This window comes from Neoarius graeffei, chromosome 12 (genome assembly GCF_027579695.1).
Source record: "Neoarius graeffei isolate fNeoGra1 chromosome 12, fNeoGra1.pri, whole genome shotgun sequence".
NCBI lineage: Eukaryota > Metazoa > Chordata > Actinopteri > Siluriformes > Ariidae > Neoarius > Neoarius graeffei.
The window spans coordinates 68,988,488-69,005,343 of record NC_083580.1 but is presented as its reverse complement, the minus strand read 5'-3'; the positions used below and the strand labels follow the sequence as shown (position 1 = coordinate 69,005,343).

Sequence of the window (16,856 nt, the reverse complement as noted above, 5' to 3'; positions counted from 1 at the left end):
CAAACTACGAACCCCAGATAAAAAAGCTCAGCCAAGAAAAGCAAGGACAGGGATCACACTGACTGGTAGGCAAGATATATTAATTAATTAATATGATTCATTTTAGCCTCAGCCCACACCGATTAGTTAAATACGTTGCTGTTTGCTTATATAAAATGTTGTGGCCATTTCGTTTGTGATGCATTTTTATGCGTCACTGGCCTTTGTTAAAATGAGTTATGAGAGGTTTCTTTAATTGTTGTCATAAGATGTTTATAAGATGTTTATAAGGTGTTTATAAGAAGAAGAATTTTATAAGAAGATTAATACAGTAAGATTCTATGTATAATCACACACCACACACATACACACACACGGGTGCATGAGGGTCCTCCTCAGCATCACAGAGGAGAAAACAGACAGAGAAGTTGAAACATTCAGAGAAAAAAAATACAAAATACAAATCCAACTATCAGTTCTATTTTGGGTTATACAATCATCTGGTTATCATAGTCTTTGGTAGATGTAATTTTTGCTGTTAACTTTTTGTTGTTGTTGTTGGTTTTTTACTTTGATTTTGGAGCAGATTATAGGCCTACAAGCAAAATGTGAAATTGTGTCTGAGCACAACAATCTATTTATCTGTAAGGAATACTCATATGCATGCCTATGTATAATAAAATTCCAAAATTCCATTTGTTGGAAATTTTCCTGTAGTTTGTGTCATTTTACCATTATTGTTGATAGTGGCACACTCATTGACTAGAAAGTTTGAAATTGGCACTCGATGTCTCAAAGGTTGCCGACCTCTGAATTAGCCTAACCTGCATGTCTTTGGACTGTGGGGGAAACTGGAGCACCCAGAGGAAACCCATATATGTTCTCACGGGGAGAACATGCAAACTCCACACAGAAAGGCCTCCATTGGCCACTGGGCTCAAACCCAGAACCTTCTTGCAGAACCTTCTCACACCACTGTGCCACCTCTGAGTGAATTAATCAGTGATTATTTCAGCATCAGCGTGAGACCAGCGATCAAAGTGAGAATGCATTTCCATTGTCAACTCTCTACTATATTCTTTTGACAATAATATTGCTTTTCTAGAAGTAACTTGAAGGGGAAGCAATGCTGCTAATCAATTTGTAAAGTCACTGAGTTGCTGGTCAATGATCTCTGTTAAACTGTGACTAAATAGGGTTAGTTCTGTCTTTTAAACAAACTGGCTCCTGACATGTAAATACGACTATACTATTCTTAATCTTTTTCTGCCTCCTTTAGAGTATCCTAGGAAAGACAATATGAGTCTTTGGAGTTAATTTATTTTGTGATATGCCATGCCTCTGTCCACTTACGTATAAGTTCTGTAACTTTTGTCTTCCAGTCAGTGTGTTCCTCATGGAATACCACAACATACAAAACATTTGCTCATCGGCCACTTGATTTTTATGAATTATAATGAATTTGTTTAATATGTGGCAAGACTTCTATGGTACCTTGTTGCTGCCAGGCAACATGAACAATTTTGGCTTGCTGCATCAAAAAACAACCAGTGTTCTGAGTTGATTCTTCACCAAGTGGCAAGGACTCAAAACTAACTAACAGAAATGCCAATACTGGTCATATGGTCTTACAACCCCAAATCAGAAAAGGTTAGGATGGAATGGAAAATGCAAATAAAAAAGAAAGCAGTGATTTCTTGTTAGGGTTTTGCTGGGATTCGAACCTGGTTCGTTGGTGTGATAATCCAGCAAACCCCCACTAGGCCACCAGGGGGATGACTCAAATGCAGAGGCGTGAGGCGGAAGTAGAAAAAGAATCAAATGGTTTATTTAAACTATATACACTATATACAGGGCAAAACAAAAGACAAAAAAAACCAAAGAGTATAATCCAAAAGAAAAGCAAAGTGCAAAAATTCAAAAGCTAAGAAGATCAAAAAACACAGTACAAAGGAAACTGGAGATAAACATAACAGCACAAAGACTCCGTGACAAGAGGACTGAACTCAGGGGTATAAATAGACAAACTAATTAAGGACACAGGTGAAGATAATTAGGCAATTAACACAAACACAAAACACAGGAACAGTGGCGGCCTCTAGAGGCCAAAATAAACACGACATGAAAAGGAAATAACAGCGGCCTCTAGAGGCCAAAACAGTCCTAGTCCTAACAGGACCCCCCCCTCTAGGAGCGTCTCCTGACGTTCCCAGGGCGATCCGGATGGGCCGAATGGAAGTCCCGACATAGTTCTTTATCAAGGACATCCCGAGCAGGAACCCAGCAGCGCTCCTCAGGACCATAGCCCTCCCAGTCCACCAGATATTGCAACCCGCCGCGGACCCGGCGGGAGTCAAGCAGGCGATTCACAGTGAACACAGTCTGCCCCTGGAAGATGCGGGGGGGTGGGGGGTTCCTAGGGGCAGGGGCATACGTAGACGTCAGTACGGGCCGTAACAGGGAAACATGGAAAGTGGGGTTGATCCTCAGAGTCCGGGGCAACTGGAGCCGGTAGGAGACAGGGTTCACCCTGCGCACCACCTTGAAGGGGCCAATGTAGCGAGGAGCAAGCTTGCGGTTCTCCACCCGCAGTGGAAGGTCCTTAGTGGACAGCCAAACACGCTGCCCAGGGCGGAAAGCGTGTGCAGGTCTTCTATGGCGGTTGGCCTGAGTCTGGTTGGTTCTGGAGGTCTGTATGAGGGTCTTCCTGACCTTGCTCCAGGTCTTGTGACACCGTCTCACATATTGGTTGACCGAGGGCACCCCCGCGTCCTCCTCCTGGTCCGGGAACAGAGGTGGCTGGAACCCGAATTGGCACTGGAATGGCGACAGCTTGGTGGCCGATGACTGCAGGGTGTTGTGGGCGTACTCCGCCCATGGCAGCCAGGTGCTCCACGATGTCGGGTTATCCATAGCCAGGCCTCGCAGGGTGGTTTCCAGGTCCTGGTTGAGCCTCTCCGTCTGACCATTGGACTGTGGGTGAAACCCAGAGGAGAGGCTGGCAGTGGCTCCGATGACCTTGCAGAACCCGTGCCACACTCGGGAGGAGAACTGGGGCCCTCGGTCTGAGACGATGTCCTGTGGAAGACCAAAGACTCGGAAGACATGATTAAACAAAAGTTTCGCAGTTTCAAGAGCAGAGGGGAGTTTGCACAGTGGTATGAAGCGGCAGGCCTTGGAGAATCTGTCAACTAAGACCAAAATGACCGTGTTACCTTGTGACTCAGGGAGACCCGTGATAAAGTCGACTGCCACGTGGGACCAGGGACGCCGGGGAATGGTCAGAGGATGCAGGAGACCCTGGGGACGCTGTCGTGGGTTCTTGGTTCTGGTGCAAACCTCACAGGACAGGACAAATGACCTTACTTCCTTCTCCATGTTAGGCCACCAGAAGCGTCTTTTCAGGAAGTCCAGGGTCCTCCGAGCTCCCGGGTGGGCGGTGAGAGGGGAAGAGTGACCCCACTGGAGAACCTTGGCCCGGGCTTGATGTGGGACGTACAAGAGGCCTGGTGGCCCCGTCCCAGGACCGGGGTCCTGGCGTTGGGCTCGTCGGACAGCCTCCTCAATACCCCAGCGGACAGGGGCCACAATCCGGGACACAGGGATAATAGGCCCGACTTCATTCTCCCTGTTAGTGGCAGAGAACAGTCTGGACAGTGCGTCAGGTTTGGTGTTCTTGGAGCCGGGGCGGTATGAGAGGGTGAAGTCAAACCGACTGAAAAACAGGGCCCACCTAGCCTGTCGAGGGTTCAGTCTCTTGGCTTGCTGGAGGTACTCCAGGTTCTTGTGGTCAGTCCAAACCAGGAATGGATGTTGTGCTCCCTCCAGCCAGTGCCTCCACTCCTCAAGGGCCAGTTTGACCGCTAGCAGTTCTCGATCCCCCACATCATACCGGGACTCAGCAGGACTCAGGCGGTGGGAGAAGTAAGCGCAGGGGTGCAGCTTTCCTTCCGAACGTTGAGAGAGCACCGCGCCGACACCACTGTCCGAGGCGTCCACCTCCACGATGAATGGTTGGGAGGTGTCCGGGAGAACCAGAATGGGTGCCGTGCAGAAGCGGTCCTTGAGGTCTTTGAACGCCTTTTCTGCCTGAGGAGACCAGCCATAAGATCCACCTGTCCCTTTGGTGAGGTCTGACATGGGTGCTGCCACAGAACTGAAGTTCCTGATGAACTTGCGGTAGAAGTTAGCGAATCCTAAGAACCGCTGAACCTCCTTAACGGACTTGGGAGTAGGCCAATCCCGGACGGCCAGGGTCTTGGCAGGGTCCATTTGGAGTTGGCCTGTCCGTACAATAAATCCCAGAAAGGAGACCTCGGGAACATGAAATTCGCATTTCTGGGCCTTGGCGAACAGATTGTTCTGTAGCAGCCTCTGGAGAACCTGGCGGACATGGTGGCGGTGCTCCTGCACGGTCTTGGAGAAGATAAGGATGTCGTCGAGGTAGACAAAAACGTATAGGTTAATCATGTCCCTTAAGACGTCATTGATTAGGGCCTGAAAAACAGCTGGTGCGTTGGTGAGTCCGAAGGGCATCACCTGGTATTCGTAGTGCCCAGACGGGGTGTTAAAGGCAGTCTTCCACTCGTCTCCCTGTCGGATACGGATGAGGTGGTAAGCGTTCCGTAGGTCCAACTTGGTGAAGACGGTGGCGCCTTGGAGCAGGTCGAAAGCTGTGGACATCAGCGGAAGGGGATATCGGTTGCGCACAGTGATCTTATTCAGGCCCCTGTAATCAATACATGGTCGGAGCCCCCCATCCTTCTTGCCGACAAAGAAGAAGCCGGCTCCAGCAGGTGAAGTGGAGGGTCGAATAAACCCAGAGACCAGGGCATCTTTGAGGTATTCCTCCATGGCCTTGCGTTCTGGCTGAGAGAGTGAAAACAGTCTGCCACGAGGAGGGGTAGTCCCAGGGAGCAAGTCGATGGCACAGTCGTAGGCCCGGTGCGGAGGAAGAACGGCGGCCCTGCTCTTGCTGAATACCTCCTTGAGATCCCAGTACTCTGTGGGAACTTGAGATAACTCGGTGAGATCAGGGGGCTCGGCAGGAGACACAGGAGAGCTAGAGAGCAGACAAGAGGCATGGCATGCAGGGCCCCATTCCACAACCTGGCTTGTTACCCAGTCTATGCGAGGGTTGTGGCGAGTAAGCCAAGGAAGGCCTAGAATAACTGGGAACTCAGGTGAAGGAATCAGGTGCAGGGATATTTCTTCCTTGTGACCTTGAGACTGGAGGAAAACTGGAGAAGTAACTTGGGTGACTCTTCCATCACCTAACGCTTGGCCATCGAGGGCAGACACAGACAGTGGGACTTCAAGAGGTGCAGTCGGAATATTGATGCTTTGGGCGAAGTGAATATCCATAAAGTTCCCAGCCGCCCCTGAGTCTATCAAAGCTTGACAAGAGTGGACAGACTCACCCCAGGAGATGGAGACCGGGATGTAGATTCCTTGGCCAGGGAGTCCGGGAGAGAGGGTAGGCCCCGTCACAACCCTCCCTCGGCTGGACGGGGCGGTCCTTTTCCCAAGAGTTCGGGACATGATGCTCGGAAGTGACCAGGCTTGCCACAGTAGATGCAGCACTTGTCCCTCCTTCTGCGCTCCCTCTCAGATGCAGAGAGGCGAGTACGACCCACTTGCATGGGTTCTGGACAGTCACTGAAGGAGGTAGACGGTCTCCAGGTAGAGGTAGGGAGGCTGGGGGGGCTCAAGGCTTGGTGGCGTTCTCTCATCCTGTTGTCCAGACGAATAGCATGTGAGATGAGGGTTTCGAGGTCACTTGGGCATCCAATAGAGGCCAGACCGTCCTTGATGGGGTCAGACAGACCATGGTGGAAGGCTGACACCAGGGCAGTCTCGTTCCATCCACTTACTGCTGCGAGTGTTCGGAACGAGATGGCGTAATCTGCGACGCTTCCTCCTTGCCGGATGGACATGAGCTTTCGGGCTGCGTCGGTACTGATGTCTGCCTGATCGAAGACCCGAAGCATCTCTTCAGAAAACAGCTGGAAATCAAAGCACTCAGGTCCCTGTCTTTGCCAGATAGCAGTAGCCCAGGCTCGCGCCTTACCAGCTAATAAGGTGATCACAAAGGCAATCTTGCGGCGATCCATAGTGTAGGTGGTAGGCTGAAGCTCAAAGGTGAGTTGACACTGGGTAAGGAACTCTCGGCACTCACTGTGCTTGCCGTCATACCTCTGTGGTGCAGGAAGGCTGGGTTCGCGAGGTGAAGAAGGCAGCATTGCAGGGGGCACTGGAGCAGGAGTGGGAGCTGGATCAGGAGCAGGAACTGGATCAGGAGCAGGAGATGCAGGCAGAGATGTCAGCTGTGCCAGGGTTTTCCCAATTTGCTGAAGCAGTTCCTCGTGGCGAGCGAGGGCCTCACGTTGGCTGGTGAGCGTACGTCCATGAGCGTCCATGGTCGCTCCGAAGCGTGTCAAAGCTGCCATAATTCCCTGAAGGTTGGCCGGGTAGACAGTTGAAGCAGCCTCTGCTGAGTCGGTCATGACGGAGTCTTTCTGTTAGGGTTTTGCTGGGATTCGAACCTGGTTCGTTGGTGTGATAATCCAGCAAACCCCCACTAGGCCACCAGGGGGATGACTCAAATGCAGAGGCGTGAGGCGGAAGTAGAAAAAGAATCAAATGGTTTATTTAAACTATATACACTATATACAGGGCAAAACAAAAGACAAAAAAAACCAAAGAGTATAATCCAAAAGAAAAGCAAAGTGCAAAAATTCAAAAGCTAAGAAGATCAAAAAACACAGTACAAAGGAAACTGGAGATAAACATAACAGCACAAAGACTCCGTGACAAGAGGACTGAACTCAGGGGTATAAATAGACAAACTAATTAAGGACACAGGTGAAGATAATTAGGCAATTAACACAAACACAAAACACAGGAACAGTGGCGGCCTCTAGAGGCCAAAATAAACACGACATGAAAAGGAAATAACAGCGGCCTCTAGAGGCCAAAACAGTCCTAGTCCTAACATTTCTAAATTAACTTTGACTTGTATTTCATTGAAGACAGAATGAACCCAAGATGTTTCATGTTTTGTCTGGTCAACTTCATTTCATTTGTTAATATATAACCCTGATTCCAAAAAAGTTGGGACAAAGTACAAATTGTACGGTAAATAAAAATGGAATGCAATAATTTACAAATCTCAAAAACTGATATTGTGTTCACAATAGAACATAGACAACATATCAAATGTCGAAAGTGAGAAATTTTTTGAAATTTCATGCCAAATATTGGCTCATTTGAAATTTCATGACAGCAACACATCTCAAAAAAGTTGGGACGGGGCAATAAGAGGCTGGAAAAGTTAAAGGTACAAAAAAGGAACAGCTGGAGGACCAAATTGCAACTCATTAGGTCAATTGGCAATAGGTCATTAACATGACTGGATATAAAAAGAGCATCTTGGAGTGGCAGCGGCTCTCAGAAGTAAAGATGGGAAGAGGATCACCAATCCCCCTAATTCTATGCCGACAAATAGTGGAGCAATATCAGAAAGGAGTTTGACAGTGTAAAATTGCAAAGAGTTTGAACATATCATCATCTACAGTGTATGATATCATCAAAAGATTCAGAGAATCTGGAAGAATCTCTGTGCGTAAGGGTCAAGGCCGGAAAACCATACCGGGTGCCCGTGATCTTCGGGCCCTTAGACGGCACTGCATCACATACAGGCATGCTTCTGTATTGGAAATCACAAAATGGGCTCAGGAATATTTCCAGAGAACATTATCTGTGAACACAATTCACCATGCCATCCGCCGTTGCCAGCTAAAACTCTATAGTTCAAAGAAGAAGCCGTATCTAAACATGATCCAGAAGCGCAGACGTCTTCTCTGGGCCAAGGCTCATTTAAAATGGACTGTGGCAAAGTGGAAAACTGTTCTGTGGTCAGACGAATCAAAATTTGAAGTTCTTTATGGAAATCAGGGACGCCGTGTCATTCGGACTAAAGAGGAGAAGGACGACCCAAGTTGTTATCAGCGCTCAGTTCAGAAGCCTGCATCTCTGATGGTATGGGGTTGCATTAGTGCGTGTGGCATGGGCAGCTTACACATCTGGAAAGACACCATCAATGCTGAAAGGTATATCCAGGTTCTAGAGCAACATATGCTCCCATCCAGATGATGTCTCTTTCAGGGAAGACCTTGCATTTTCCAACATGACAATGCCAAACCACATCCTGCATGAATTATAGCATCATGGCTGCGTAGAAGAAGGGTCCTGGTACTGAACTGGCCAGCCTGCAGTCCAGATCTTTCACCCATAGAAAACATTTGGCGCATCATAAAACGGAAGATACGACAAAAAAGACCTAAGACAGTTGAGCAACTAGAATCCTATATTAGACAAGCATGGGTTAACATTCCTATCCCTAAACTTGAGCAACTTGTCTCCTCAGTCCCCAGACGTTTACAGACTGTTGTAAAGAGAAAAGGGGATGTCTCACAGTGGTAAACATGGCCTTGTCCCAACTTTTTTGAGATGTGTTGTTGTCATGAAATTGAAAATCACCTAATTTTTCTCTTTAAATGATATATTTTCTCAGTTTAAACATTTGATATGTCATCTATGTTCTATTCTGAATAAAATATGGAATTTTGAAACTTCCACATCATTGCATTCTGTTTTTATTTACAATTTGTACTTTGTCCCAAGTTTTTTGGAATCAGGGTTGTACATCCATTCCTGCTTTTCAGGCCTGCAACACATTCCAAAAAAAGTTCGGATTAGGGCAAGCAATGAGGTAAAACAAATAATGATGTGATTTGAAACAGATGATGTCAATATGTGATTGTAATCATGATTTGGTACAAAATAAGTATCCAGGAAAGGTCTAGTGTTTGGGCCAAGGATATCCAGTTTGGCCATCCAAAGATGGGCTGAGGATCTCCAGTTTGTTAACAAATGTATGAGAAAATTATTGAAATGTTTAAAAACAATGTTCCTCAAAGAAAGAGATGAAGGGATTTGGATATTTCATCCTCTACGGTGCATGATATCATTAAACAATTCAAGGAAGCTGGAGGAATTTTGATGTAGAGGGCAAGGGTGCAAGCCTAAGCTGAACATGATCTCCGATCCCTCAGATGGCACTGTATCAAGAACCGTCATTCATCTACAGCTGATATAACCACATGGGTTCAGGATTACTGTGACAAAGCTTTGTCAAGCACTACGATACAGAGTTACATCCACACATGCCAGTTAAAATTTTACTGTGCAAACTGAGTCCAGAAGTGCTGTCAACTTCTTTGAGCTCAGTGGCATCTGGGATGGACATCACACAGTGGAAAGATGGTCAGACCAAGGAGACTTGGGAAAGTTTGTATTACCATAAATTACTTTCAACCAGTCAGGTTGGAGATGACATCAGAAATTAGATGTTGCCCCTTAGAATAACCTACTTCCTTTGGAGCCACGAAGCTGGATACTGCAGTAAGGTTTGTGCAGTTCAACATTTTTATCAAACGAAACTTGTATTTTCTACTTTGTCTCCACCTCCATTCTATGGTGTAATGTACGCTGGAGAATTTGGGATTTGTTAGGAATTAAAGTATGTAGGCTTGAGCTACCATACATACAGGTAGTCGTCGACTTACAACTGCGTTTGGTTACGACTGACTGGTCGTAAACCTATCTGGTCATAAGTCGGCCTGTGTTTAATGAACGTAAGTATATTGTGATGTGTAATGATATTGTAATCATCTTAAAGTCTTATTTTATCAACATGTTCTTATTTCATTACCTTGGCTCATTATTTGGTTTAAGTCAAAACACTGCATACAGTGGTGCTTGAAAGTTTGTGAACCCTTTAGAATTTTCTATATTTCTGCATAAATATGACCTAAAACATCATCAGATTTTCACACAAGTCCTAAAAGTAGATAAAGAGAACCCAGTTAAACAAATGAGCCAAAAATATTATACTTGGTCATTTATTTATTGAGGAAAATGATCCAATATTACATATCTCTGAGTAGCAAAAGTATGTGAACCTTTGCTTTCAGTATCTGGTGTGACCCCCTTGTGCAGCAATAACTGCAACTAAACGTTTCCGGTAACTGTTGATCAGTCCTGCACACCAGCTTGGAGGAATTTTAGCCCATTCCTCTGTACAGAACAGCTTCAACTCTGGGATGTTGGTGGGTTTCCTCACATGAACTGTTTGCTTCAGGTCCTTCCACAACATTTCGATTGGATTAAGGTCAGGACTTTGACTTGGCCATTCCAAAACATTAACTTCATTCTTCTTTAACCATTCTTTGGTAGAACGACTTGTGTGCTTGGAGTTGTTGTCTTGCTGCATGACCCACCTTCTCTTGAGATTCAGTTCATAGACAGATGTCCTGACATTTTCCTTTAGAATTCCCTGATATAATTCAGAATTCATTGTTCTATCAATGATGGCAAGCCGTCCTGGCCCAGATGCAACAAAACGGGCCCAAACCATGATACTACCACCACCATGTTTCACAGATGGGATAAGGTTCTTATGCTGGAATGCAAGTGTTTTCCTTCCTCCAAACATAACGCTTCTCATTTAAACCATAAAGTTAAATTTTTGCCTCATCCGTCCACAAAACATTTTTCCAATAGCCTTCTGGCTTGTCCACGTGATCTTTAGCAAACTGCAGATGAGCAACAATGTTCTTTTTGGAGAGTAGTGACTTTCTCCTTGCAACCTTGCCATGCACACCATTGTTGTTCAGTGTTCTCCTGATGGTGGACTCATGAACATTAACATTAGCCAATGTGAGAGAGGCCTTCAATTGCTTAAAAGTTACCCTGGGGTCCTTTGTGACCTCGGCGACTATTACGCACCTTGATCTTGGAGTGATCTTTGTTGGTTGACCACTCCTGGGGAGGGTAACAATGGTCTTGAATTTCCTCCATTTGTACACAATCTGTCTGACTGTGGATTGGTGGAGTCCAAACTCTTTAGAGATGGTTTTGTAACCTTTTCCAGCCTGATGAGCATCAACAACGCTTTTTCTGAGGTCCTCAGAAATCTCCTTTGTTCGTGCCATGATACACTTCCACAAACATGTGTTGTGAAGATCAGACTTTGATAGATCCCTGTTCTTTAAATAAAACAGGGTGCCCACTTACACCTGATTGTCATCCCATTGATTGAAAATACCTGACTCTAATTTCACCTTCAAAGTAATTGCTAATCCTAGAGGCTCACATACTTTTGCCACTCACAGATATGTAATATTGGATTATTTTCCTCAATAAATAAATGACCAAGTATAATATTTTTGTCTCATTTGTTTAACTGGGTTCTCTTTATCTAGTTTTAGGACTTGTGTGAAAATCTGATGATGTTTTAGGTCATATTTATGCAGAAATATAGAAAATTCTAAAGGGTTCGCAAATTTTCAAGCACCACTGTACTACACTGCGTACATTACAATTCATTTAATATGTGCAAAACAAAAAATACGAAATACAGGTGTAAAAAATAGAAAACATTTTAGTTTGAAACATACCAAAATACAAATGTAAAACATAGCAAAATACAAAATTTCTTGACCGCTGGCATCTCTGGTGCTTGGCTGTGGGTCGTCTACGTCATCATCAGCTGTTGCAGCACTCGGGCTGGCGGGAGCATTTTCTCGTTTCATCAACCAGGAGCTGGGGCGGAAACTGTATGATGGAGTGCGCGAGGGAGCGCGAGAGAGACTGCGCATGTGCCTGGAGCTGGGGCGGAAACTGTTGTATGCGGCGAGAGGCGCTGCCGGGAGCTGGGGCGGAAACTGTCGTATGCTCAGCTAGCTCAGCTGGGAAACACTTGCCAGTCATAACCAGATGGTCGTAAAGTCAATCGGTCGTAAGTCGCATAGGTCGTAAGTCGCATAGGTCGTAAGTCGACGACCACCTGCAGTATTAGTTATTAAACTTAAATTCTGGGGGGAAAACATTTAAGGATTTTTTTTTTCAAAATGGCCAGATGCAGAGAGTTGGGAAAGTTCATCATGTTACAGGTTTTTTTTTTCCTTGTGGTTTACAAATATAAAATTGTTTAAAACTTTTTGTTAAAAATGTGGGCATGTACCTGCATGAGGATCTTATTTCATACCTTCTTGAGAATGGAATTGTTTTGTCGAGTCAGGTTTTGGGTAAACTGACATTTTTCTATCACTGTACCATCATTGTGTGTTCATACTGTTCATATATTATAAGTTTTGATAATAAATAAAAAATTAAACATGTAGGTCCAGATATTTTATTTTTGTCCCATATCTCCCCTCAGTGTCTCATATCTCCCTGCAAAAAATAATGAAAGAAAAAGGTCAGTATATGTGACAAACTGAGAAACTAATGTTGTGGTAAGAGGGTATAGTAAACACTCTGTAATGCTATATGAATGTAATGCTACCTGCAAAGAATTTCACACAATCTACAAAAGCTGAAAACTTGTCCCAAGTCTCACTTCTCTCCCCGATCACTAAAAAACTGTTAGGCAGGCATGCATGGTGGTGTAGTGGTTAGCACTGTCACCTCACAGCAAGAAGGTTCTGGGTTCGAGCCCAGTGGCCGACAGGGGCCTTTCTGTATGGAGTTTGCATGTTCTACCCGTGTCTGCATGGGTTTCCTCTGGGTGCTCCAGTTTCCCCCACGGTCCAAAGACATGCAGTTAGGTTAACATGGGATGGCCTTGAGTTGAAGTGCCCAAGAGTGGTGGCGCACACATACGCAGCTGCTTTGCTCTCCTATGATGTGACAATAAAGGCATTCTATAGAGGAATAAAACCCTTCTGGATGTACTGATGTAGGGAAATAACCGTTGTTACGGTGGTAACAGTAATTACATCACAACCTAAAGTGTTTTATTTCAAACACACTAGCTGCTCAGGGGGCGGCACGGTGGTGTAATGGTTAGCACTGTTGCCTCACAGCAAGAAGGTCCGGGTTCGAGCCCCGTGGCCGGCGAGGGTCTTTCTGTGCGGAGTTTGCATGTTCTCCCCCTGTCCGCGTGGGTTTCCTCCGGGTACTCTGGTTTCCCCCACAGTCCAAAGACATGCAGGTTAGGCTAATTGGTGGCTCTAAATTGACCGTAGGTGTGAATGTGAGTGTGAATGGTTGTTTGTCTGTGTGTCAGTCCTGCGATAACCTGGCGACTTGTCCAGGGTGTACCCCGCCTCTCGCCCATAGTCAGCTGGGATAGGCTCCAGCTTGCCCGCAACCCTGTAGAACAGGATAAGTGGCTACAGATAATGGATGGATGGATGGATGGATGGATGGATGGCATTTACATTGTATGGGGTCATATACTTCATAATAAGTGCACACATGGGATCTTTATTCAATAACAGACTTTAATAGACATAACAGACAATGTAAACAAAATCGCTAAACACAGCATAATTCACCAAAATGCCAAAGCCCCTTTAAACTTCTAAACTTCTTTAAATTTCTAAACGCTGCCTGTTGAACCGAATCAATCAAATGATTCACTGCCGTAACGAAGCATCGAAGTGATTTGCACGTCATGGATCACGTGATAATTCGGCACAGTGACAAGCTGCGTAAGTATACGGCGCATGCGTGAACTAATGCGCATGCGAGTTTAAGTTCAAGACGTGAACTTTTCACCACGCTTTTACTGATTGGATTTCTACGCTCAAGCACCGCCCTTGCTGTTACCATGGAAACGTGGAAAGCCGATCTAAGGATTACAGACATGCTTTTAGCTTACTGGTTATTGGCGTTATATTATTGACAGCACTTCATTCAAAATTCATACATCAACTTGCGCTTAAAAATAAAAGCTAGCATGTCTTCAGGACCAATGGAGATGAAAGACAGGTTAGTAGCTGGCTAGCTGTTGAGCTAATCCTAAATTACAGTGGCTAGATAGTTAGCTTTGTTAGCATATTTTACTTAGCTTACTGGATAGATGGATAGTTATGTCAGAGTGTTTCTGAATATGAAAATAGGTAACTATTTAATATAATATAATAAGCGGAATTACTTATTGTATTAGCAGTTTTGTTGAAAGTAGCTGAACTGTGATACACTTCTTCACTAAATGTTAGCTGCATGCTATGTGAGTCAGGAGTGAAAACATTTTCCTGCCCGTGCCCTGTTTAATATATTCATCCTCATTTAAATATGCAAATCAAGTAAAGTTAGCAAACCATCTACAGGTGAATAATGTTGTTGTGGTATTTTGTAAATGCATTCCATATTGAAGTGTTGAAGGAAGTTTGCATGCTCTTCTCTTCTCTTCTCTTCTCTTCTCTTCTCTTCTTTTTCTTCGAGTGCCTTATCCAGTTCCAAATGGCTCGATGCACACTATGATCCAGTTGCCAATTTATATACTTTTTCTTCATGCATCGGTAAGCATTGAACTAACTCATACAGTAATGCTTGAAAGTTTGTGAACCCTTTAGAATTTTCTATATTTCTGCATAAATATGACCTAAAACATCATCAGATTTTCACACAAGTCCTAAAGAGAACCCAGTTAAACAAATGAGACAAAAATATTATACTTGGTCATTTATTTATTGAGGAAAATGATCCAATATTACATACACTACCGTTCAAAAGTTTGGGGTCACCCAGACAATTTTGTGTTTTCCATGAAAAGTCACACTTTTATTTACCACCATAAGTTGTAAAATGAATAGAAAATATAGTCAAGACATTTTTCTGGCCATTTTGAGCATTTAATCGACCCCACAAATGTGATGCTCCAGAAACTCAATCTGCTCAAAGGAAGGTCAGTTTTATAGCTTCTCTAAAGAGCTCAACTGTTTTCAGCTGTGCTAACATGATTGTACAAGGGTTTTCTAATCATCCATTAGCCTTCTGAGGCAATGAGCAAACACATTGTACCATTAGAACACTGGAGTGATAGTTGCTGGAAATGGGCCTCTATACACCTATGCAGATATTGCACCAAAAACCAGACATTTGCAGCTAGAATAGTCATTTACCACATTAGCAATGTATAGAGTGTATTTCTGATTAGTTTAAAGTGATCTTCATTGAAAAAAAACAGTGCTTTTCTTTCAGAAATAAGGAAATTTCAAAGTGACCCCAAACTTTTGAATGGTAGTGTATCTGTGAGTGGCAAAAGTATGTGAGCCTCTAGGATTTGCAGTTAATTTGAAGGTGAAATTAGAGTCAGGTGTTTTCAATCAATGGGATGACAATCAGGTGTGAGTGGGCACCCTGTTTTATTTAAAGAACAGGGATCTATCAAAGTCTGATCTTCACAACACATGTTTGTGGAAGTGTATCATGGCACGAACAAAGGAGATTTCTGAGGACCTCAAAGAAAAAGCGTTGTTGAAGCTCATCAGGCTGGAAAAGGTTACAAAACCATCTCTAAAGAGTTTGGACTCCACCAATCCACAGTCAGACAGATTGTGTACAAATGGAGGAAATTCAAGACCATTGTTACCCTCCCCAGGAGTGGTCGACCAACAAAGATCACTCCAAGAGCAAGGCGTGTAATAGTCGGTGAGGTCACAAAGGACCCCAGAGTAACTTTTCTAAGCAACTGAAGGCCTCTCTCACATTGGCTAATGTTCATGAGTCCACCATCAGGAGAACACTGAACAACAATGGTGTGCATGGCAGGGTTGCAAGGAGAAAGCCACTGCTCTCCAAAAAGAACATTGCTGCTCGCGTGCAGTTTGCTAAAGATCACGTGGACAAACCAGAAGGCTATTGGAAAAATGTTTTGTGGATGGATGAGACCAAAATAGAACTTTTTGGTTTAAATGAGAAGCGTTATGTTTGGAGAAAGGAAAACACTTAATTCCAGCATAAGAACCTTATCCCATCTGTGAAACATGGTGGTGGTAGTATCATGGTTTGGGCCTGTTTTGCTGCATCTGGGCCAGGACGGCTTCCCATCATTGATGGAACAATGAATTCTGAATTATACCAGCGAATTCTAAAGGAAAATGTCAGGCCATCTGTCCATGAACTGAATCTCAAGAGAAGGTGGGTCATGCAGCAAGACAACGACCCTAAACACACAAGTCGTTCTAGCAAAGAATGGTTAAAGAAGAATAAAGTGAATATTTTGGAATGGCCAAGTCAAAGTCCTGACCTTAATCCAATCGAAATGTTGTGGAAGGACCTGAAGCGAGCAGTTCATGTGAGGAAACCCACCAACATCCCAGAGTTGAAGCTGTTCTGTACGGAGGAATGGGCTAAAATTCCTCTAAGCCGGTGTGCAGAACTGATCAGCAGTTACCGGAAATGTTTAGTTGCAGTTATTGCTTCACAAGGGGGTCACACCAGGTACTGAAAGCAAAGGTTCACATACTTTTGCCACTCACAGATATGTAATATTGGATCATTTTCCTCAATAAATAAATGACCAAGTATAATATTTTTGTCTCATTTGTTTAACTGGGTTCTCTTTATCGACTTTTAGGACTTGTGTGAAAATCTGATGTTGTTTTAGGTCATATTTATGCAGAAATATAGAAAATTCTAAAGGGTTCACAAATTTTCAAGCACCACTGTATAATCGTATGATCCTTGCTAAATGATTTCACTTCAACATGCAATACAGTATAATACAACCACCAAAATCTAGAACCTGCAAACATGATTGATGTCTTATATCTCCTTCTCAGCTCTGGCAGACTTGCATGGAGATGGTGAGAACAAGGTGAGAATTTTTTTGGTATTTCTCAAAGTCAGGGATGTTTCCTTGGTATGGACGGGTCCTACAGAGGCTAGCCAAGAGTCCTTCCTGTCATTCAGAGAGCACATAAAGACATGCAGAAGTGCCCATGAGCGAGGCACCTAACCCCCAACTGCTCCCTGGGCGCTGTAGCATGGCTGCCCACTGCTCTGAGTATGTGTGTGTG

At 44.3% G+C, this 16,856-nt stretch overlaps 1 protein-coding gene across 3 annotated transcripts in view; it reads left to right on the top strand.

The window, feature by feature from the left end:
* The first annotated feature begins 13,592 nt into the window (after positions 1-13,592).
* Positions 13,593-16,856, top strand: part of bbs1 (Bardet-Biedl syndrome 1) — a 28,087-nt gene continuing 24,823 nt past the window's right edge. The window contains exons 1-3 of one of the 3 annotated variants that reach the window (XM_060936304.1): positions 13,593-13,821; positions 14,290-14,354; positions 16,620-16,654. In XM_060936304.1, coding sequence (XP_060792287.1) covers positions 13,790-13,821; positions 14,290-14,354; positions 16,620-16,654 — 132 coding nt within the window. In that variant the 5' untranslated portion in view covers positions 13,593-13,789. Of the gene's footprint in view, positions 13,822-14,277; positions 14,355-16,619; positions 16,844-16,856 lie in introns of all 3 variants that reach the window. The other 2 variants (XM_060936305.1, XM_060936303.1) reach the window with 2 other exon arrangements.